At 39.5% G+C, this 20,242-nt stretch overlaps 2 protein-coding genes across 3 annotated transcripts in view; one reads left to right on the top strand and one right to left on the bottom strand.

Moving 5' to 3' along the window:
• Positions 1–1,629: 1,629 nt before the first annotated feature.
• On the top strand, positions 1,630–4,007 carry LOC145495779 (galactosylceramide sulfotransferase-like). The gene has a single exon (XM_081475368.1). It carries the CDS (start codon positions 3,042–3,044, stop codon positions 3,789–3,791), a length of 750 nt encoding a protein of 249 aa, XP_081331494.1. The 5' UTR covers positions 1,630–3,041; the 3' UTR covers positions 3,792–4,007.
• A 2,958-nt stretch (positions 4,008–6,965) lies between these two features.
• LOC145494582 (glutamate receptor ionotropic, kainate 2-like) overlaps positions 6,966–20,242 on the bottom strand; it is a 24,662-nt gene continuing 11,385 nt past the window's right edge. For both annotated transcript variants that reach the window (XM_081474089.1, XM_081474090.1), the window contains 9 exons: positions 19,532–19,666; positions 18,680–18,784; positions 18,091–18,207; positions 14,612–14,806; positions 13,598–13,958; positions 12,826–13,185; positions 12,236–12,406; positions 11,368–11,495; positions 6,966–10,586 (listed from right to left, as the gene is read on the bottom strand). In XM_081474089.1, coding sequence (XP_081330215.1) covers positions 10,545–10,586; positions 11,368–11,495; positions 12,236–12,406; positions 12,826–13,185; positions 13,598–13,958; positions 14,612–14,806; positions 18,091–18,207; positions 18,680–18,784; positions 19,532–19,666 — 1,614 coding nt within the window. In that variant the 3' untranslated portion in view covers positions 6,966–10,544. The remainder of the gene's footprint in view (positions 10,587–11,367; positions 11,496–12,235; positions 12,407–12,825; positions 13,186–13,597; positions 13,959–14,611; positions 14,807–18,090; positions 18,208–18,679; positions 18,785–19,531; positions 19,667–20,242) is intronic.

The following is a 20,242-nucleotide window of genomic DNA, read 5'->3' as shown; positions in this document are numbered from 1 at the left end:
GCTTCTTCTTTCCAATTGCTTAAATTGGAAAATTCACTGCGATGATCATTCTTCACTTTCATCTACAACCGCAGTTCATATATGAATTATTTCATATAAACTTCACAAAATAATAAATAACCGCTTTTAGGCTTGGCTAAATCTGAATCTTATTATTTGATAAAGCCAATCAAAGGACAACCAAATAGAAAAAGAAACAAACAAACAAATAACTAAGCAAAAACAATTGGAATTAAAGTGCACCTGGACATTTCACAATTCAGGTGAGATTTAATTACTATAAAACATTGAGTTATCCAAACATTAGTTAGTCATCACATTTATGATTGCTTTTACCTTAGAGTAGGTATGTTACATTCAAGCAATACTAAGGCTTTTGGATACGTTTTTTTTTTTCTTTTCAGAACAAACCGACTCGCCCGTCTTTCATATTTATTGCGCGGAAATTTTGAAACTGCTCAATAACTTATCATTTCCATTCGCATTTCGCGCGGGAATACTTCAACGAGCTAAGCACAAGTGTACCTGGTCACAGTTTACAAATATCGAGAGACGTTCAATTTTGGCATAATCATTTAATATGTTGTAGTTCACTCTTATGCTTGGTTCAAGCCTTCCATTATTTCTGATCTCAAAAACATTCTTCTTGTGTTAATAAATAGCCTTACTGCAATTTGGCAACCGTGTTAGCCTTATCACGGCATAATTCCAAACACTGTTACCCTTTGATTTAAGCGCACGGAAACGTTTTCCGTAACGTCATGAAATTACCGCGAAATTGTTCGCCCGAAGAAATTAGACAACCGTCTAATTTCTAGGTTGGCGATTTATTGATGTTTCTCAGGTTTTTTTCAGAATATTAGAAAAGCGTATAAACCCTCGCAAAAATATAGTGAGTAATAATTTACATTTACGTCTGTTGTCTTGTCCTTTTTCATAAATATCCTGGATGTTGCCTGAAAGGTGTTAAGGTGAAAAATCTTTAATATTTCGAACTTAAACAACGCTACCATTAATTTGATATATTCTGTCTTTTTTGAATGCAAATAATGTTTATTAGTACTTCTTTGATCGTTTCCAGCTGTTGCTTGTGTCAAATGCTTAGCAACAGAAGAGATTTCGAATAATTCTGCATTATTGTTTGCTAGTTACGGTGTCATATGAAACGAAACATTGAGAAACTGCGGAAAACTCGGAAAATATGGTGGTTAATAATTTTAATTTTCATCTGTTTCCCTGTCTCTTTTCATGAATATCCTGGAAATTAAATGAAAGAAGCTACCGAAGATGAGATGTTGAAATGTTTGTAAGTTGAACAACACTACTATGAATATCGTATATTCTCTGTCTGTTATGAATGCAAATGATACTTATTAATACTTCTTCGAGCGTCAGAAACTCATGCTCTTGGTAAATGCTTGGCACTGAACAGAAGAGAGTACGAAGACATTTTCCATCATTTTACCAATTACGGTTTCTTATGAAATAACTCATTTATGATGCCCTTTGGAATTTGAAAAATTTATAAGTTCAAGATTGAATGATTCTAAATAAATATAAATGTGGATCAACAAGAATAGAAAAAGCAATCAAAGTCTTACAAATATAGCTCAACAACAACAACAATTTATGAATTTTAATAGCGCATTTTCCATGACGTAATGATCAAATGCCCTTTATATGTGTAGATCAACATGTGATATGATATATGAAAGACCAGGCCACACCACCGAGAACAACGTCCCCTACTCTTTGCGAACAGTGCGTGGGTTCTTTAACGTCCCACAGATCATTAAGTGTTGTGAGAAGACACTTACGGTTTATCGTCCTTATCCGAGAAGACTACAAAGTCTAACCATTTGCAGATGTCATTACAAAGGCAGCACTTTCTCCTCAGTCATTCAAAGACCTGAGTGTTGGTCCGGCCAGCGTTTAAACCTGCGACCTCCCGCATGGCACGGCTAACTGGGCGAACCGGTCGGCGGTCAAATAGTACAAAGGAAAAGAGTATGCAAGACTGGTGCTGTAGCTAAGGATCTGGTTGTTCAATAGAATTGTAGTATCAAATTTTGAAGGAAGTTTAGCGTTCTTAAGAAAACATAATTGACCTCTTTGGAGGAAGTGGATGTCGTGAAATTTAAGCAAATTAGGTTCTTTGAAGATATAGGGTCTGTAGGAGCAGTCGGTTGGCGACTCTGGAGCGCCCTTGCATCCTCGGACATTCGGTGGGCTAAGTAGTCCTGGTGAGGGAAAATCAAAGCAACGGGAAGAAACTTCGAAGGACAGAAGTTAATCGAAAAATGCCTGTTTGTGAAAACTTTTCCCACCAGCTATAACTCTCTCTCTCCCTCCAGTTATCTACCCCTAACTATCCGAAAATGGTAACTTCTTTCCAAATTAATTTGACTTAACAGAGGAATAAGGGCCTAATCCATAGCAAACGACAAAAAGGATGTTAGAGAGTACATCCGCCATACACGCCTTATTTCAGGGGTAATTCGTCGCAGACTATTTTTAGCTTCCGCGAAAAAGGATGCCCACTCGCGGGTATTTTCATCTCTGTATGTCATTGGCTATTACCTACCCACGTGGGACTTCCGAGGCTCGCAGGTGATCTAAAAATAAGCTGCGACGAATTACCCCTGAAATAAGGCGTGTATGGCGGACGTACTCTCTAATCTCCTTCATTTTCTCTTGCCCGTAGTGAATGTTTTGTCACTAAAAGACACGTACGCTAAGCATGACATTTAGCAAAACACTTTTTCATATTTTAGAATTTAACGGACCTCATCCGGCACTTTAGACGACGTTATTTCCCGCGAAAAAAATTAAAATGGATTAATTATCAAGCACTAAAGAAAGATGCGGGGGACATTTCATCAAAGGAAACTCTAGTTTTCATTACAAGGTTCGAATGAAGGTTAATGCTCGGATAGGAACAGGAGAGGTAAAACTTCATTTTCCCCACTTTATCACTTATCATTTTTTTCTCTTCGCAGGCGATTTTCCGGCAATTATTTTTATGAAGGAGATGATTCAAAATGCAAACCAGGGAATTACATATCCTATCTCAAGACACCGGATCTAGCACCTTAGCCTTAATATTATATCGCTATGGTGATGCCAGAAACCTTACTTTTGTCTTGCCAAAGGGACCCGTACATTTTAACTGGCCAGAACCATTTCGTCTGTCGGCCACCATACCAGTGTACGGCGGGGAGGGAAAGATCGTCTGCAGTCACACGCGATATAACAAAGCTCCAGTTAACTTCTTATTGCCAAAACCCAAATCTAGGTACATTACAATTCTACGTCATCCAGTCAGCCATTTTGAGTCTGTGTTCGCATTTTTTCGCATGGCCAAAAAGCTGGAACTTCCAAACGACGCCAACCCAATAGAGACCTTTTTGAGATCAAATCCGAAGGACACCCCTGAAAGACGGTTTCAGACACTGGGGAATCCTTCAATGTTTGATTTCGGTTTCGATCAAAAATATTTTGAAAACAGAAACGTTGTCATGAAACACATCAACTATATTGAGGAAGAGTTTGATCTCGTTTTGATCAATGAACATTACGATGAATCATTAATATTGTTCAAGAATCTACTTTGTTGGGATCTGGAGGATATCTTATACCTCGAGCACAAGGTTCGACAGAAAAGAGCAGCACTAAGCAACGAAATGAAAGCAAATATTTTATCTTGGAGCCACGCAGACGTGCTTCTCTACAAGCATTTCAACGCAACATTATGGAGGAAGATTTCCGAGGCAGGGCCCAAGTTTTTCTAAGATTTGCAGCTCTTTCACCAAAAGAACAAGCCATTACAGGCTGTGTGTTTAGGTAAACGAGGGAAAGGAGAATTAGAGATAGACAGCGAAAAAAATGTAGAAAATTACTCACGAATGTGTAAGAAAATGGCCAAAGGGATTATAAGTTATCTGGCGTACACTAAAAAAAAACTGAAAAAATTGAAAGCTCTTAATATAACTTTACCTGAGGAAAGAAATGAGGAGGCCCAGGAAGGCTGGGATGAAAGCCATACGTTGAAATACACGCCAGTGTCGATATCTAAAGATTCATCGTGACCGTATGTTCAGTTTATTCCTGTTACTTAAAGAACTTTACAGAAGTGCCATTCCTTGAGGAAGAACGCAGAGAACAGTGTATTCGAGGTCATACTTTTTACAAGGATCTAACTTTGCAACACATCTACAGTTACACGCCAGTGTCGATATCTAAAGATTCATCGTGACCGTATGTTCAGTTTATTCCTGTTACTTAAAGAACTTTACAGAAGTGCCATTCCTTGAGGAAGAACGCAGAGAACAGTGTATTCGAGGTCATACTTTTTACAAGGATCTAACTTTGCAACACATCTACAGTTGTTGCCAGTGGATTGTTATAGATTGAGTTTTGTAGAACATCTCTTCATAAGGCTTGGCAATAAAAATGGGGAAATGTGTTGGAGTTAACATGTAGATTTTTGGAAATGTTGTTGCGCATGTGTTACTATTCCTAATCCCCAACGCCCACCAGAGAGAAAAGGCGCTAAGACTCTTAAAAAAGAACGTAGGACTCTATCGCTTTTTCGCTTCCTGAGCAAGATATAAGCTCTCTTGTCCTAATGAAGTGTCGGGAGGTCAGACATCTGTATCCTTTTACACTGCGTTTAGAAGGTCGCATCTTTAGGGATTTTAAGACAATTTTCATGGTTTAAAGTGCGATTTTCAGCACTTCTAAATTTTGGAAAATTTAAGGTGGCCCTGAATCCACTCCCACAATATATTTTTAACTTGGTAAGAAGTTGGATCTCGACAAGCTAAGGACTTTTCAAAAATAAAAAAATGGGGATCACTATATAAGAGGCGTTTTAATCGGTTATTGTGTTACTATGGTAACCTATTAAGTGGACAAATCTTTCATAGCTTGTTCACCAATGATATGGCATGTGTTTGGTACCACTATAAAAGTAAGAAGGTATAAAGATTGTTAGTAATGACCCATCAAAGTACAAGTGCTGGAAAGTGCTGGAAACCTGTGCTAGCCACCTTAAATAATTTTTAGTTTCATTTTTCTCCACGGGTTGCGAGGTCGTAAGTTAAGGTACATTTGAATATTTATAAAGGCGCTTTGTCACGTATTTTATTTTAAAGCAAACAATAGCCCATAAATAATAGTAAAGTTTTGTTTAAAAAATACCCTACCAGTTTACAAAAACTACGCATAAGCCTCTTTGGCTATTGATGGCAAGGATTAAATTGCTTGCAACTACAAAAATTGGGCCAACTTTTTCAAGTTTTTCTCTTGTGTTGAAGAAAAAAGCCTTATACCGATTATGACTTACTTTCCCTTCTAGAAAGTAGCTTGATATCCTTATTTTGGCGTTTTGGGAACATTGTGGCTGTGAGGATAGGTACTTGAGGGTACTTGGTTTCAAGTGACCACAGAAAATAAGTCACTTCTTAAAAATTCCCCTTAGATTCCTGAGCTCTTCATCGCAGTGGACTCCTCAGAGCCATCTAAAACATCAATGCTATCTAAAAAAATAATCAAGTCCTATCCGTGGATCACATGGAGTAATTAGTTATTCAATTAATTACTTACGTATTTAATTAATTAATTAATTGAGTAATTGATTGATTAATTTACTTAATTAATTAAATTCGCTTAATTGATCAGAATCTATAAATTGATTGATTGATTTATTGATTGATAGTGTCAATTTTGTGGAACACCGCTTCTAACTTAAAACACACTACCGTGTTATCAAATAGACAAAATTAAATCAATTATTGGCAACAATTTCAGTAAGACGTTAGCAAGCCTTTTGTTTACTATTGTATGTAAACATGAGCAGGTCCAATAAAGATTATCTTTGTATACTGTAGCAATCTTAATTACCATGGATATGCAATCGCGTGAGGCCGACTAGAATAATTTCACGAAAATCATTTTCGCAAAAATTGGCAGAGGAGCGCAGCCACAAAGGCCGAATATGTAAAAAATAACAAAAAATTCCTTAAAGGAGAAGGTCACTCCAAAGACCGTGTATTTTTTTCCATCACCAATAAAAAGTTCACATTGAGTTGAGTTATTCACCGTTGTTTTAGTTTCTGAAGTGGATGCGATCCCAATGAAAAAGAAGTGAAAAGTTCGACACAGGGAGCCGCCATTTCGAAAGGATCTTGAAGGCCAGGCCCCATATCCGTGACGTCATTCCGTCCGAGAATGTGTTTGTTCCTTTGAGCTTTAGTATGGCTGCACTTGAAGCTAGAACGTGCTAGTGATTCCGGGGATGATAATAATGGAACGATTGGTTGGAAAATGCTCTGTGGTGTACTTGTGAGAAATGTGCAACCATACCGACGCAAAGAGAATGGGTTTTTTGCCGAGAACAGCCCGAGTAGGTCACCAAGATGGAAGGTACATTTTGCAGTACAATTGCATTGGACGCCGTTAGCGGAAGAGGAAGTTTATTTTTTATTGTAAATTGCTCTCAGAATTGAATTGGTGGCTTAAATAAATTCCCCGTATAATGCTTTTGATCTGATTTGTCTCCATTTTTCAACTCGTGGATACGCGAAGCGTAGAAACGTGTTTGTCGCGGGGACTTCGATATGCAAATGTGTCACTCACTCACTTACTCACTCACTAAGGTGTAGACACTGCTCGTAATTAGTTGGCCCGAACGAGAGCGCCCGAGTCCGACGCCATGTTGGAATAGTAACCGCGCCCGACGCCATATTGGAATAGTAACCGAGCCCGACGTCATATTGGAATAGTAACTGTGCAGTCAGTGTGAGCCTACTACTCAATGCGTTCATCGTGCCAGCCCGAATATTGATGATTTTGTAGCTTTTACACGGCCATTAATATTAGGTGTTTCGCTAAATTGAAGTGGAGTTGACTTCGAATGTTCGAATTAGTACTATGGCCAACTTGAAGGCTGAATTTCAGGAGCATTTGAGTCGTCCAGGCGTTCAAAATGACCAGGAGATGTGCATTTGTCAGCTGGAAAGTGACCTGAAAAGCTAATGTGGTAAGCTTTTATGAGAATGTGTCTTATTCCTCGACCTTAATGCGCTTACATGAGCGAAACGAACAACTTTTAATGAGCAAAAGAGCTATTGAATACAAGACAAACATCGGCACCATTGTATAATATTGTAATTTCCTTTTTATAATTTAGTAACATCTAATCCTGAGGCCAGCCAAAATATTGTTTTAACGCTACGACATTGTGTCAGCCTTGCAGTAGTGACGTATTATCGTTTTACTTTTCAAGTTTTGCTGATTAGATCTGCTGTGAGATCCATCGTTCAACCAAGCAGGACCTTCGTTCACCGCTTTGCAGTTTAAACACTTACGTTTTTCATGTTGAGTTGTCCATGTTCAACCGGCATCGAGTTAAGTTTAGATTAAAGTTGTGTTAGTACGTTGATCTGAACTCTAAGTGGGATGTGAAATGCACATAAACTTGGAAAGAAACTCCCAAATACTTGATTTTGATAAGCTTAAATGATTTTTACCCTGTCTTTTGTTTACACTTTTGCTTCCTGATTGAAAAGATAACAAAGGGAAAGAAACCCCCTGTGAGCTGTCCCCAATTATTAGTTAATACTAAATACATTGACACTTAAATCAAGCTGTTATTATTATTGTTGGAACACATATTTATGGTCGACAGATTTGTCGGATCAACACTGAAAAATGCTTGCAAAAGAGTATCTTATTTTGATGTATTTTACGTGCAATATATATAGAGACAAGCGGTTCCACATTGGAAAAGAAGTGCTGTCTCATAAGAAACCTTACCTATAACCTCGAATGAAATGCAATGAAAAACGTTTGTGAGCTTGTACGACTTGAATACATGCAAATTTTTCCAGCAGGCAGATCAACATCAAGATCTGGTTGTGAGGAAAGGGGGGGGGAGGGGGGAGAATACTCTATGATTTGTTGGGCAGGAGTTTCCTCTGTGACCCAAGAATTCTTAGCCTTTAACACTCCATGTTCTGCTGCAATTTTGCCACCCTAGCTATTCTGGACGTATGTCTTTGTAATATGTGTGCAAAAAAAAAAAAAAAAGCCAACGAAAAAAGTCTACACTTTGTGAGTTAAGTGTGACCTTGCATGGTACAAACCCGACTTGTTTTAACAGCATTTAATAATATACCAGTAATTGCAAGTTCACCAATATGTTTCATCTCTAGATTTTACTGGCGGTTCAATGCGGAGGGAGTTCTGGTATCACAGAAACTGACGAGTTTTCAATGGTGTGTTTAAATCGGGCGAATGCTTTCCACCTCACAAGTCTGCGTTTTTACTTATAAAATTTGGATACTTTTTGCGCGTGCTCGTACGTGTTTGCCAGGTTTCTTTACACTTATGGACTACGTGGACTCTTGTGAAATACGCTGTGACTTCACATGTAAGATGCAAGGTGAAATCGACGTCTTTGACGTGAAATGTGAAATTGACGACATTCCTTATCATTACATAAGATTTTTTTGTGAGAATTGTAATTTGTATTGCTGGAAAGCTATGCATATGTAATAGATTTTGGATAGAAGAAAAAAGTATATGCAAGTTTTACATGCGTAAACATTAGCTGATGAAGGAAAATTGACTCTGCTGGTGTGTTTATCCGTATCGCATGTGTCGTGTTCACTCGCCTCGTTCCTTGATAAAGCATGCAATAAAATTAAAGCTTCATTTTTTACCGTAGATTTGCTTTCATTAGCAACTGTAATTCCCAAAAATGATGTGAGTGCAAAAAAACTGTCCTTAATTAATGATGAATCGTGTTGATAAAATTGAAAACAAGTTGTAACACATTTCAGACAAAATATTATTTACATGCGGATATCGGATTTCGCTATAGCAGGAGTTGTTATCGGTAATTGTCGATATGTAGATAGGACTGATGTACAGTTAACTACTTCTTCCGATGTATTCCAAATCAAATTAGACAGCATTTAAAACTTTGTAAATAGTTTGACTCATCCCTGGCTGTCAAGGCCGATCATTAAACACGCTCTGATTTTGGCCCACACAAGAGATTTATAAAGCGGAAAAAAACTTTTTCGATAGAAGAAAACCGTAGCAGGTTAGTCTGATTTGAAATTTTAAAGAAATCTGCAGGGCATTTGAAGTTCCCACCTTACCCTAAGAAATTTGATAAATCACTTCCAAAAACCGCGTGCAGTCGCTATGCATCAATGAACACGAAAACACGAAAAATCTAGCGCCACTCTTCGAAATATAATGAATTTAAGCTTGTAACATGGAAGATTGTTTTATAAATACTGGTAAGACTGGTAAATGAAGAGAAGAATTTCATTTAGCCATTTTCCTTGTTATTATAGAAAAAAAGCGGCAAAGTGATTATACATAAAACTGACCCGTGATTCACGCCGTTTTAGCGTCTTTTTCGTCAAAATATATTGCCTGAAAGGTCGAAAATTTTTGACGACCAAAATACTTGTGCTGGCGACCAAACCTGAAAACTTAGGGGCCAGCTGGCCCTAAGGTTTTTTCTTGAAATTCGAGCCCTGTAGTCCAGCGAGGAGCTTCAATTTCTTGCTCAGAAATAATATTTACCCAATCAAGTCAACGACAGTTCTGCCGGGCAAAAATATTTTTAGAAATGAAAAGTATAACTGATAGCTACCTCTTTTCGTTCCTTGCGATGCGCCATTCGCTTGCGATACGTGCCTTTACAAGAGCCTTCCGTTGAAAAATTGTCGGAAAGCATTTTTCTTCAATGACATCCTTCTTGTGTTTCCACCCACAAGCTCAAATCGGTATTGAGTTTTGAAACAGTTGTCTATGAAACGCTCGTTGCACACGTACACATTTTAGAGTTTTTTGGCATTAATCTCTCATCCCGACGTAGCTGTTCGAACCACTTCTTTGGCAATTTTTTGTTCTTTGCAGGCAAGTTAAGGAAAGTCGCTCCTCTTTCCCTATCCTTTTTGGCTCGGCTTTTACAGCCCGGGCCGAATTTTTTAGCTCACAACTGAATTTAGAACAGAAAAGAAGAGCTTTAGCCTTTGAGCTTCGCGCCTATTCGAACGGAACGACGTCACGGATATGCGGCCTGGCCTTCAAGATCCTTTCAAAATGGCGGCTCCCTGTGTCGAACTTTTCACTTCTTTTTCATTGGGATCGCATCCACTTCAGAAGCTAAAACAACGGTGAGTAACTCAACTCAATGTGAACATTTTATTGGTGATGAAAAATAATACACAGTTTTTGGAGTGACCCTCTCCTTTAATTGTAAGAGCGCTAATTGGCATTACTGGTTTTTATCCTACCTACTAGGAAGCTATGCGCGTCATGACTGGTCAAAAACCTATTGTTTATTACTCAGAAAACTTATAGAAAACTTTAAGAGATGCAGAGATACTCTTAAACGATACATCCTCTCGCTTGCAATCAACGCGTTACATGCCTACTTAGGTAGTCCGAATAATTACATCTCTGTTATAAGCAATTAACATGGTTGGTTGGTTGATTGGTTGGTTGGTTTTATCACGTCACTCAGCACCTGGATGTGCCATTGCAGACTGAAGCTTTACCTTAAGGAGAGAAAAAATAATTTTGATTAATTGTGTTTCTTATTTTGGAAGGAAACCATAACTATCGTACCAAGAGTTTTAGTTCTCCTTGTCCAGCGGTCGGAAAATGAGCTACTCTGGAACTTTCTGATCCAGAAGTCAGAAAACATCAGACTTCTGCTTGAATTACGCATGTTTCTAGCCACCATTGCCCCTTCCTGTGTGAGTTATGATCGCATCCCTCGTATTTGAAAACTTCGAAAATGCTATCTTTGGATTATCTCCAAGTTTTACCCCTCCATACCTCTTAAAAATTAATCAGGCTGTCCCACAGGTAATTATTATAGTTTGGAAAACAGTGATGAAGAAGAAGAACCGAATACTGCATTTTCACTACTTTGTGAAAAAGAAAGGGACAATATTATAAGTGAATTAATTAGGTAAATACTTTTGCGCGGATCGAATCACTCTCTTTGTTCAGTTTTGGTTTAAGTTCACGAATAAAAAGCATCTCAAAAATCAAACAGTCTAGTTTACTCTGACATTTTTTCAAAATTTGTCTCTTTTGCCTTAGCATTTCTTTTATCATTCTCGCCGCAATTTTCTCGTATTGCTTCTATGTAAATATTTTAGAGTTTTAGTCAGTATCTCATTAGCATTCTTACAATTGATTATATAAGCGAATGTTAAAAAACATTTTCTCCTTCAACTTGAAAATGACCGTTGAACGGTCGAAACGTCGTTACTTTTTAACGTATACAAATCTTTTCACGTTAAAAACCTTTTCCGAATTCTCAATTACCTTTTGTTTCCTTCTTTTTTCCCACAAGATTTCAGCTATCAGCGTCAGAAACGCAAGAAGTAGACCAGCTCCCAACACCACATAAACGCCGAGCAAGCTTTTCAGATCAATGCGCTTATTGGACAATTCTAGCCAATAAAGAAGATAAAAGTCCTGTTTCAGATACGACGAAAACATGACCAATAAAATGACGAGCTTCCAGTTAGCTTGTTAGGTCAGTTGGTGGAACACTACACCAATATCGTAGAGGTTATGAGTTCGACTCCCGTTAAAGCCTGAATTTTTCAGGCTATCTTTTCGCTGCCGTTAAAGTAGTTTTCACAACTGCAATGATCTCTCATCTGCAGTGTTTTACCGACAGTTCAATGTCTGAGTTATCTCTCATCCTTATTCTTATCCTTGCCAAGTGGCACATAGGGCCTCCTAGAAGGGTGCTATAACCAATAGAGGCTCTAACAGACAGGTGTTCAATCTATCACCCAGCCTACACAAAATCCTGAGATGTCTGTGAGGGCAGACCGCAACACCGAGGACTACGTTCCCCACTCTTTTCGATCAGTGTGTGGGTTCTTTTTACGTCCCCCTTAAATTTAACGTGTGGAGATGAAGGAGACAAGGCCAACGGCTTAACGTCACTGCCCAAAGTCGTGACCATCTGAACTGAAGCAGATGTTGAACACACAGCCAGCATGATCTCACCAGTTATTTCAAGACCCTGGTTATTGGTCTGGTCTGGGGTTTGAACCCACAACCTTCCGCTCAGCAGTCTGGAGCTCCACCAACTGAGCCAACCGGGCGGCGGTATCTATGAGTTATGTTGCTTTATAATTACAGACGCTACAACCACACTAAAAAAGATCTCACTTACTTGTATCTGGTTCCTCAGGACACGCATGTGCAGTTGTCCACCACTTACGTTTCAGTTTGGCAAGGAAGAAACTCTCGTGTAGACGTAAAATGGCCAGTGTGAACGCGTTAGTGTGTGGGTCGTTCGCTTGTAAAGCTAGAGCAAGTCCTTTAAGGGTGGTCAAACCTGCAACTACGTAACAGGAAATCTTTTCAGAAAGGTGCATGATCGAACGTCGGACTGTCATCAACAAGAGAGGAGATAAACTTCTAAACGACAATCCTGGCCAATTTGTTTGGAGACAGTAGCTTCATTAGACTGTGCTGCACATGGGTTCCCTTATCCCCCATATAAAATATAGATAAACAACAAACAATCAATGTGTATGACGTCTGCAAGGGATAATGCCCTACACTGAATAAGGAGTGGACAGAATTTCATTTTGGTCCACAAGCGACTCAGCGCAAACCGTTATCGAGGAGTCGAAAAGCCTCAACAAAAGTAAAAAGCTCACATTGTTTTCAAGCTCAATTGGCCACTCAATTGTTGCGAAACATACCCTTAACTTCGAGACGCTCGAAATCTATTTGTGTTTCCTTATGTACACTTACTTATTGTGAGATCGCAAGGTTGTTGGCCTGCAGCGTACTGTAGAACTAGCCCTTCATTCATAAACGCAAAGTCCTCCTCTTCGCGGACCTTTTGAATGGCCAACGATGTAGTTGAGGCTATACCGTCCGCTTTAATTCTGTGCCAAACACGTCTGTGCGTCTCTGAATCGCTTTTCTTTAATGCCTCGTAGGTACTTGACGAGTTCAGTACCACAAGCTGATACGAGGACTCTGCCAAGTCTTCAAGATTGCTGATCGGTTGGTGGGCATTCTTAACGGTGAAGAAAGCGGCCAGGTTGGCGGTATACGTCGAAATCCATATGAGGATGCAGAACCAATAGCACCCTGTCAGAATTCGACCTAAAGTAAAAAATAAATTGTTATGCAATCTGCAGTGATAGAAAGGTTAAGTCGGTAATGATTTGAACTGTCAAGGAGAATTATGGCAAAGGCTTAACGTCTGATTTTTCTGTTGATGATGGCGATGTCGATCATGATCATGATTGTGATTGATCATGAGGGTGGCATTGGTAATGATGGTGATGGTGATGGCGATGGTGGTGGTGATCGTGGTGGTCGCGACGGTGATGGTGATGGCGATGATGATGATAATAATTGATGATGGTGACTGTGACGAGGACGCTGACGGTGAAAGTGATGGTGATGGTGGTAATGATAGCAGAATTTAGGTATCACCGTCATCATCATCATCATGAACAACAATAACAACAAAAATATTATTTCCGTTTACTAGTTATTAACTTTCCTGAACCTGACAAGTTCCTTGGCTGGTTTTCTGCCCCTTGTTGCAGCATACAAGCCAATGAGAACCACACACTGTTGAAAAAGCTGAATTCCCGTGACGTTCCTAGATCATTGTCGTCTTTGTATCCAAAAGGACTGAAGTAGTTTAATATAAACACTGTGACAGATACAACCAACAATGTAACGAGAATGGCAAACCAAACGTCTGAGTGAAACGGATTCATAAACTGCAGCAAATCAACTGTTTCTCCGGAGGATGACTTCTTGAGTAGCACGTCCTCTGTGGTGAATATGTAAGGAGTACTGAAGTCCACAACTTTTTCCCGACGCTCTGTTATTGTGAGATCCCCAACTGCGAGGTCTGCCCGCTGGGAAATACGGAGAAATTGACTAAATTGGGAGATGGTGCTCCATTTGCTATGGGCAATACAGTATAAACTATATCCATAAAATACAGCGTAGAAAGCGTACGAGAAATGCACACGTTATAATCAAATTTTCAGCCGTGCATCTATAAAGAGTCTTCAAAAAACTGTGGAGCGAACAAGTTCAAATCAGTGTGAAGGGAGAACCTGAACACAATTTTCAGCTTCATAAACTTGGTTTGCCGACATAATCTTAACCGAAAATCTAATGGGCACGTACGTTATCATTGTCATCATTCCTTCCGCACCAAGTGGTGGATAGGACCTCCAAAGCGGTTTCCGTGACCAGCAGAGGCTCTTGGGGACGGGTGGTCAGCTCATAGCCCTGTCTCCACCCAACCCCGAGATTTGAATGAGGTCAGACCACAACACCGGGAACTACGTTCCTCACTCTTTTCGATCAGTATGTGGATTCTTCTATGTCCCCTTCCAGTTTCACGTGTGGAGTTGAAGGAGACAAGGCCAACGGCTTAAAGTCACTGCCCAATGACGCGATCATCTGAACTAAAGTAGATGTTGAGCACACTGCCAGCACGATATTAACAATTATTATTATACCAATTAGAGTGCATGTACCTAAATAGATCTTTACTGACCTCGTATATCAATTCGCCAATCAGTCCATCCCATAATCCATTCTCCAATTCAGCTCCGTATAACCCGTCCGGAGAAGTGTGGATCTCATATGTAAAATGGAGATTTTCCGCCAGTTTATTCAGCAGGTCTATGCAGTATCCTTCGTATGAAATGCTTCCATCTTTGTGCTTTACCGCCATCACAAACGGTGCTTGCTAGTTTAATGTTAATAAAAAAAGAAGAAAGAATGATGTTTTACTGAAACAGAAACGCAGTTTTCCCTACAGTTAGTTGTACTTCCAAGAGAGATTAAGCAACAAATACGGAGATAGACACGACATCATCACAAAACAATAGGTGCAATGAGTAAAACAAAGCCCTTGAGTGTGCATTATACATTTGCATTTTGGCACATTTCCCTGTCGACCTTTTCAAAACAACAACGTGGAATCACCAGTGAGAGTTTAGCATCGTAGAAATCGTGAACGTATAGGGGTGAATTTTTCTTTCTTAACTTAAGGTGGCCGAACACAGTTTTCTAGTGCCTATGCCTAATTCACCATCACTTTTAAACTATTTATGCTTTGGTGCCCGTTTTTTGCAAGAAACAAGTTTAACCACAAGTTTATTCTCGTATTTTGGCTAAGGTGTGTGCTGTTGCCATGGCAACATGGCTGGTTAAAAACAAGGCTTACGAAATGGTTTTTGTTTATTTAAAAAAATCCAAGCGTTAGATTTTTTTCATCATTTGCCCACTACGAATTGACATTAAATCCCTTCTGTCAACAATTTTGACATGGACGATTATCGTAATTTTTTGCCGTAAATCGTTTTCCCTACATCATCATCATCATCATCATCATCATAATAATAGTAACTTTATTTATCCTGGTAAAAAGCCGGTCAGTCGATCAAGATATAGATTGACTGGTATTAATCGGTGACCAGTATAAAAAGCATCAAAAAAGTCAATAAAGAATTACAGGCATAGAATTTACAATTACAAATCTAAAAAGTATAAATTATATACAAAAATTTCCAAAAGGTCTAGATAGCAGCAGACATGTAAAGATTTTAAGGAAAACGACCAATTTTTTAAGTTTGCAAGACATGTTTCGACAGAGCTTCTGTCATCTTCAGTTGAATGAATGATTACAAAGCAAGTTGAATAATAAGTAGGCAAAAATGCTAATTAAGACAAATAGTAACAACAGAACGTGAAAAGGTGTAAGTTAAAAGGATAATTTTAGATTTACATGGTTTAATTGCTGATTGAGGGAAGGTAGTTCTTTTTGAATATGAATAGCCTCCTTTATCTTGAGTTGAAAGCTGGTAGTGGCGTGATCTAAAATATGAAAGCAGTCTATTGAACACAATGAGCGACAACGTTCAGAATGCTGAAGATGTTTGAAGATGTGAGAGGCCCTATCAACTGCTAAGTGCTCACGTACGCGTGTGGAAAAATGTCGGGAGGTTTCGCCGACATAACAGGCATTACAGCCCGCACATGTAAACTTATAAACCAAACGTGAACGAAGCCCGTCGGGGATAGGGTCTTTCACACCAAAAAGGTTACCTATCTTAAAGGAAGAAAAAACTAATTTGATGTCTAAATCATTACAATAGCGCTTGATTAAGTGTCAAATCTTCTTCTGAGTGATGACAGAAAAATGGCCTATGTACGGCAGCTTAAAGTAAAACGCCATCACAAACGGTGACGTACCACCTCGCCCACATTTTACTTTAAGCTGCCGTACATAGGCCATTTTTCTGTCATCACTCAGAAGAAGATTCGACACTTAATCAAGCGCTATTGTAATGATTTAGACATCAAATTAGTTTTTTCTTCCTTTAAGATAGGTAACCTTTTTGGTGTGAAAGACCCTATCCCCGACGGGCTTCGTTCACGTTTGGTTTATAAGTTTACATGTGCGGGCTGTAATGCCTGTTATGTCGGCGAAACCTCCCGACATTTTTCCACACGCGTACGTGAGCACTTAGCAGTTGATAGGGCCTCTCACATCTTCAAACATCTTCAGCATTCTGAACGTTGTCGCTCATTGTGTTCAATAGACTGCTTTCATATTTTAGATCACGCCACTACCAGCTTTCAACTCAAGATAAAGGAGGCTATTCATATTCAAAAAGAACTACCTTCCCTCAATCAGCAATTACACCATGTAAATCTAAAATTATCCTTTTAACTTACACCTTTTCACGTTCTGTTGTTACTATTTGTCTTAATTAGCATTTTTGCCTACTTATTATTCAACTTGCTTTGTAATCATTCATTCAACTGAAGATGACAGAAGCTCTGTCGAAACATGTCTTGCAAACTTAAAAAATTGGTCGTTTTCCTTAAAATCTATACAAAAATTTAAATTTAAATTGTACAAGTGTGATTTGCACCATCCATGTTTATTAGGTAAGTGAATGTTTTGCCTTTAAATTGTGCAAGTGTTGTGAGCTCGCGAATCTCTCTTGGCAGTTTGTTCCAGGCACTCGCAGCCGAAAACTTAAACGAGGTCTGTCCACATTTGGTCTTAACTTGTGGTAGATCTAATAATGTTGCATCTCTAAAGGATCGACAATGTCTCTGTGATCGTTTCATTAAGTAACCTGTCAACTGCTTAGGGCAGTTAATGTTGTTAATTATCTTGTAGACATATTGTAGCTTGATGAAAAGGCGTCTACTGTGAATTGATAATAGCTGTAACACGTTCTGTATTATTAAAATTCCCTAGTCAAAATTCAGATTTTTTGTAATAGATCATTCACGCGGTTTCTAAACTATTTTTTTGCCAAATTTCTTGAAATTCTAACGACTGGATCGTTAGAAATCGGCAGTTTCTGCAAAAGCAATCGGTCTCAGTTTTTCGGGCAAATACGCATGCGCTGCATTTAACTGTTTTTTTCGATCCTTGTGCGCGCGCTGAATTGCATCAGCAAATGCGCGCGCGAAAACTGTGCTCGGCCACCTTAACTTCAACGCCGTTTGTAGGAAACGTTTGTTAGCGTTCAGTTCCAGAGTACCAGTTTAAAGAGTTGAATAATCGCAAAGTAGGTACAATGACCTGAGGCAATATGAAATGACGCTTTTGTTCCCATTGCTCGTGTCGTTTCGTTATCTCTGTAGTATGAGGGAGCTTTATATTAGCGACGACAACGGCAACGGCGATGGCAGTGGCAATGGCCACGGCAACGAAAACGTCATTTCAAAATATGACTTTTTGTTTTTGCAACACTTTCGCTATTCTTCCAATTTGGAAAATGTTGGCGGAAAGGAATAAGAAAGAAAAATTTGCCGTCATGCGCTCATGTAATCAAGAAAATCCAAGATTTGGTCATTTCACGTCGTTGCTTTGCCGAGGACGTCAAAGAAATGTACCAAAATGTTAAATGCAATGTAAAGCTAACGTTTTCTTTTTTCGAATTAAATCTGTTGTTTTGTGGCGTTCTCGTTGCCATTTCCGTCCTGGTTGCTAAAGCCTCCTTTTACCTCGATGACGGCAACTCTGAATTTCCTTCCCTCTAGACTGTCGTTAACTGGGCTACCCATGTTAGGTGCCATATTATCAAATAGCACTGCGCGCTTTGTGGCGTTCCATGTACCTATCTAAATACAAGATATAACAAAGAGAAGAATAATGACAATGTGTCAATGCTTGTTATACAATGGACAGCGTAAACCACGCGTTTTGATCGTTTTAAATTCAGACGCTCAAATGGCGTCATGACTTGAAGAAAGTAAAAACCACTATATAAAAGGAACAGATTCCATTGGGTCGTCCGTCCGTACTCTGATAACGCAAGGAGGACATCTAAACGTGGTAAGAACATCAGTCACGCTAGACGCCAGTGGCTCGTAGCGTACTTCTGTGTGCCTCACATTGAGAAATACATGTCTAACTTCCTTTCTTTTTTCATCCCAGCGCACTGTCTTTCGATATAGTTCCGGGCTGAAAATTCATAGCATAATTGAAGAAACAAACTCCCTTCATGAGATAAACAAGTTTGCTACAGAACACAAGTAGCAAATGATTTTGCGATGCTTTTTTGTAGTTTTGTCACAGACACAAATGACTTACTTTTTTAAATACGTTGTTTCGAAGATTCAAAACGTCCAGTTCAATTCTAGTTCGTGCACCATCTTCAGAAAAATGTATAGGCCCCGTCAAGCCATCTAAGCTCGCCTGTTTGTAGAAAAGCAGTATTGTTAAGCAGAAACTATGCAAATAGTTGTGTCTTAATATAGTCAATGTAGCACACCCGGTTAACCACATACCCGGAAATTTTCTCTTTGAAGCAACCGTCTAGTACAATCAGTCAAGTTCTTTTATCTTTGATTGGTCAAGCGAAGTGGCTTGATGTTAATCAAATCATCAATTTTGCGCGAATTTTTAAACCTTTATTTTGCATTGACATATATCGACAAAGACTTTTAGGTTCATTGCCATAACATCTGCCTTTTTATGAAATCTTTATAGTACTTCTTTATTTTTTATCATTTTTGGGCCAATTTGGGTTGTTTTCAGAGGTTTTCAAGAAATCGTAAAATCAAAGATAGTGGATCTTAGATGGCGGTTATGCAAAGCTTACACGTATACACGACGCCATCACACAATACGCGGGCCTCAAAAGGAGACGGTTCTGACGTTCTGTTTATCTTCCAAGTCCCATTATCACAGGAACAAAAAAAACCAGGCGAAATATGGTTTATAAACACAATTCCTTAGTCGTAAGTGGCAAATAGCATTCTAGTGCAACCAACAGTCTGCGCCGAGCCTACATCACCTCTACCTGTTGTGTTGAGAAAACTTTTACTTGATTTAAGAAATCTTTAATCCCTTCTATAGCTATGAGCAGATACTTCACATTCATTGTTATAATGGGTCTGCCACGTAAAATAGTTGGATAGAAGTTATGAGAGCACTGTTTACCTCTCTTAAGCATGTGATCATGGCATCTCTATCTTTCGAAGTAATGGAAGAGCCATTCACTGATACACTCTGTTTAATGTTCAACGCATGAACTATGACCTGAGCCGCATCATAAGCAAGTGCGACGCCTAGTTCCTAAGATAAATATGTGATAAATCATTAGTCTCAATAGTAGTAGTGGTCGCGATAGTGGTAGTGGTAGCAGTGATGGTAGTGATAGTGGTAGTGGTAGTGGTAGTGGTGGTGGTGGTGGTGGTAGTGGTGGTGGTGGTGGCGGTGGCGGTGGTGGTAGCGGTAGTGGTCGTGGTCGTGGTCGTGGTAATGGTGGTGGTGGTGATGGTAGTGACAGTGTCGGTGGCGGTAGCGGTAGTGGTAGTGGAGGTGGTGGTGGTAGTGGTAGTAGTAGTGGTGGTGGTGGTGGTAGTGACAGTGGCGGTGGCGGTGGCGGTAGCGGTAGTGGTAGTGGTAGTGGTAGTGGTGGTGGTGGTGGTGGTGGTGGTAGTGACAGTGGCGGTGGCGGTGGCGGTGGCGGTAGTAGTAGTGGTGGCGGTGGTGGTAGCGATAGTGGTAGTGGTGGTGGTGGTGGTGGTAGTAACAGTGGCGGTGGCGGTAGCGGTAGTGGTAGTAGCAGTGGTAGTGGTAGTGGTAGTGGTAGTGGTAGTGGTAGTGGTAGTGGTAGTGGTAGTGGTAGTTGTAGTGGTAGTGGTAGTG

Source organism: Orbicella franksi, chromosome 8 (genome assembly GCF_964199315.1).
Source record: "Orbicella franksi chromosome 8, jaOrbFran1.1, whole genome shotgun sequence".
NCBI lineage: Eukaryota > Metazoa > Cnidaria > Anthozoa > Scleractinia > Merulinidae > Orbicella > Orbicella franksi.
The sequence above is the reverse complement of the archived record's forward strand: the minus strand, read 5'-3'. Positions and strand labels throughout refer to the sequence as shown.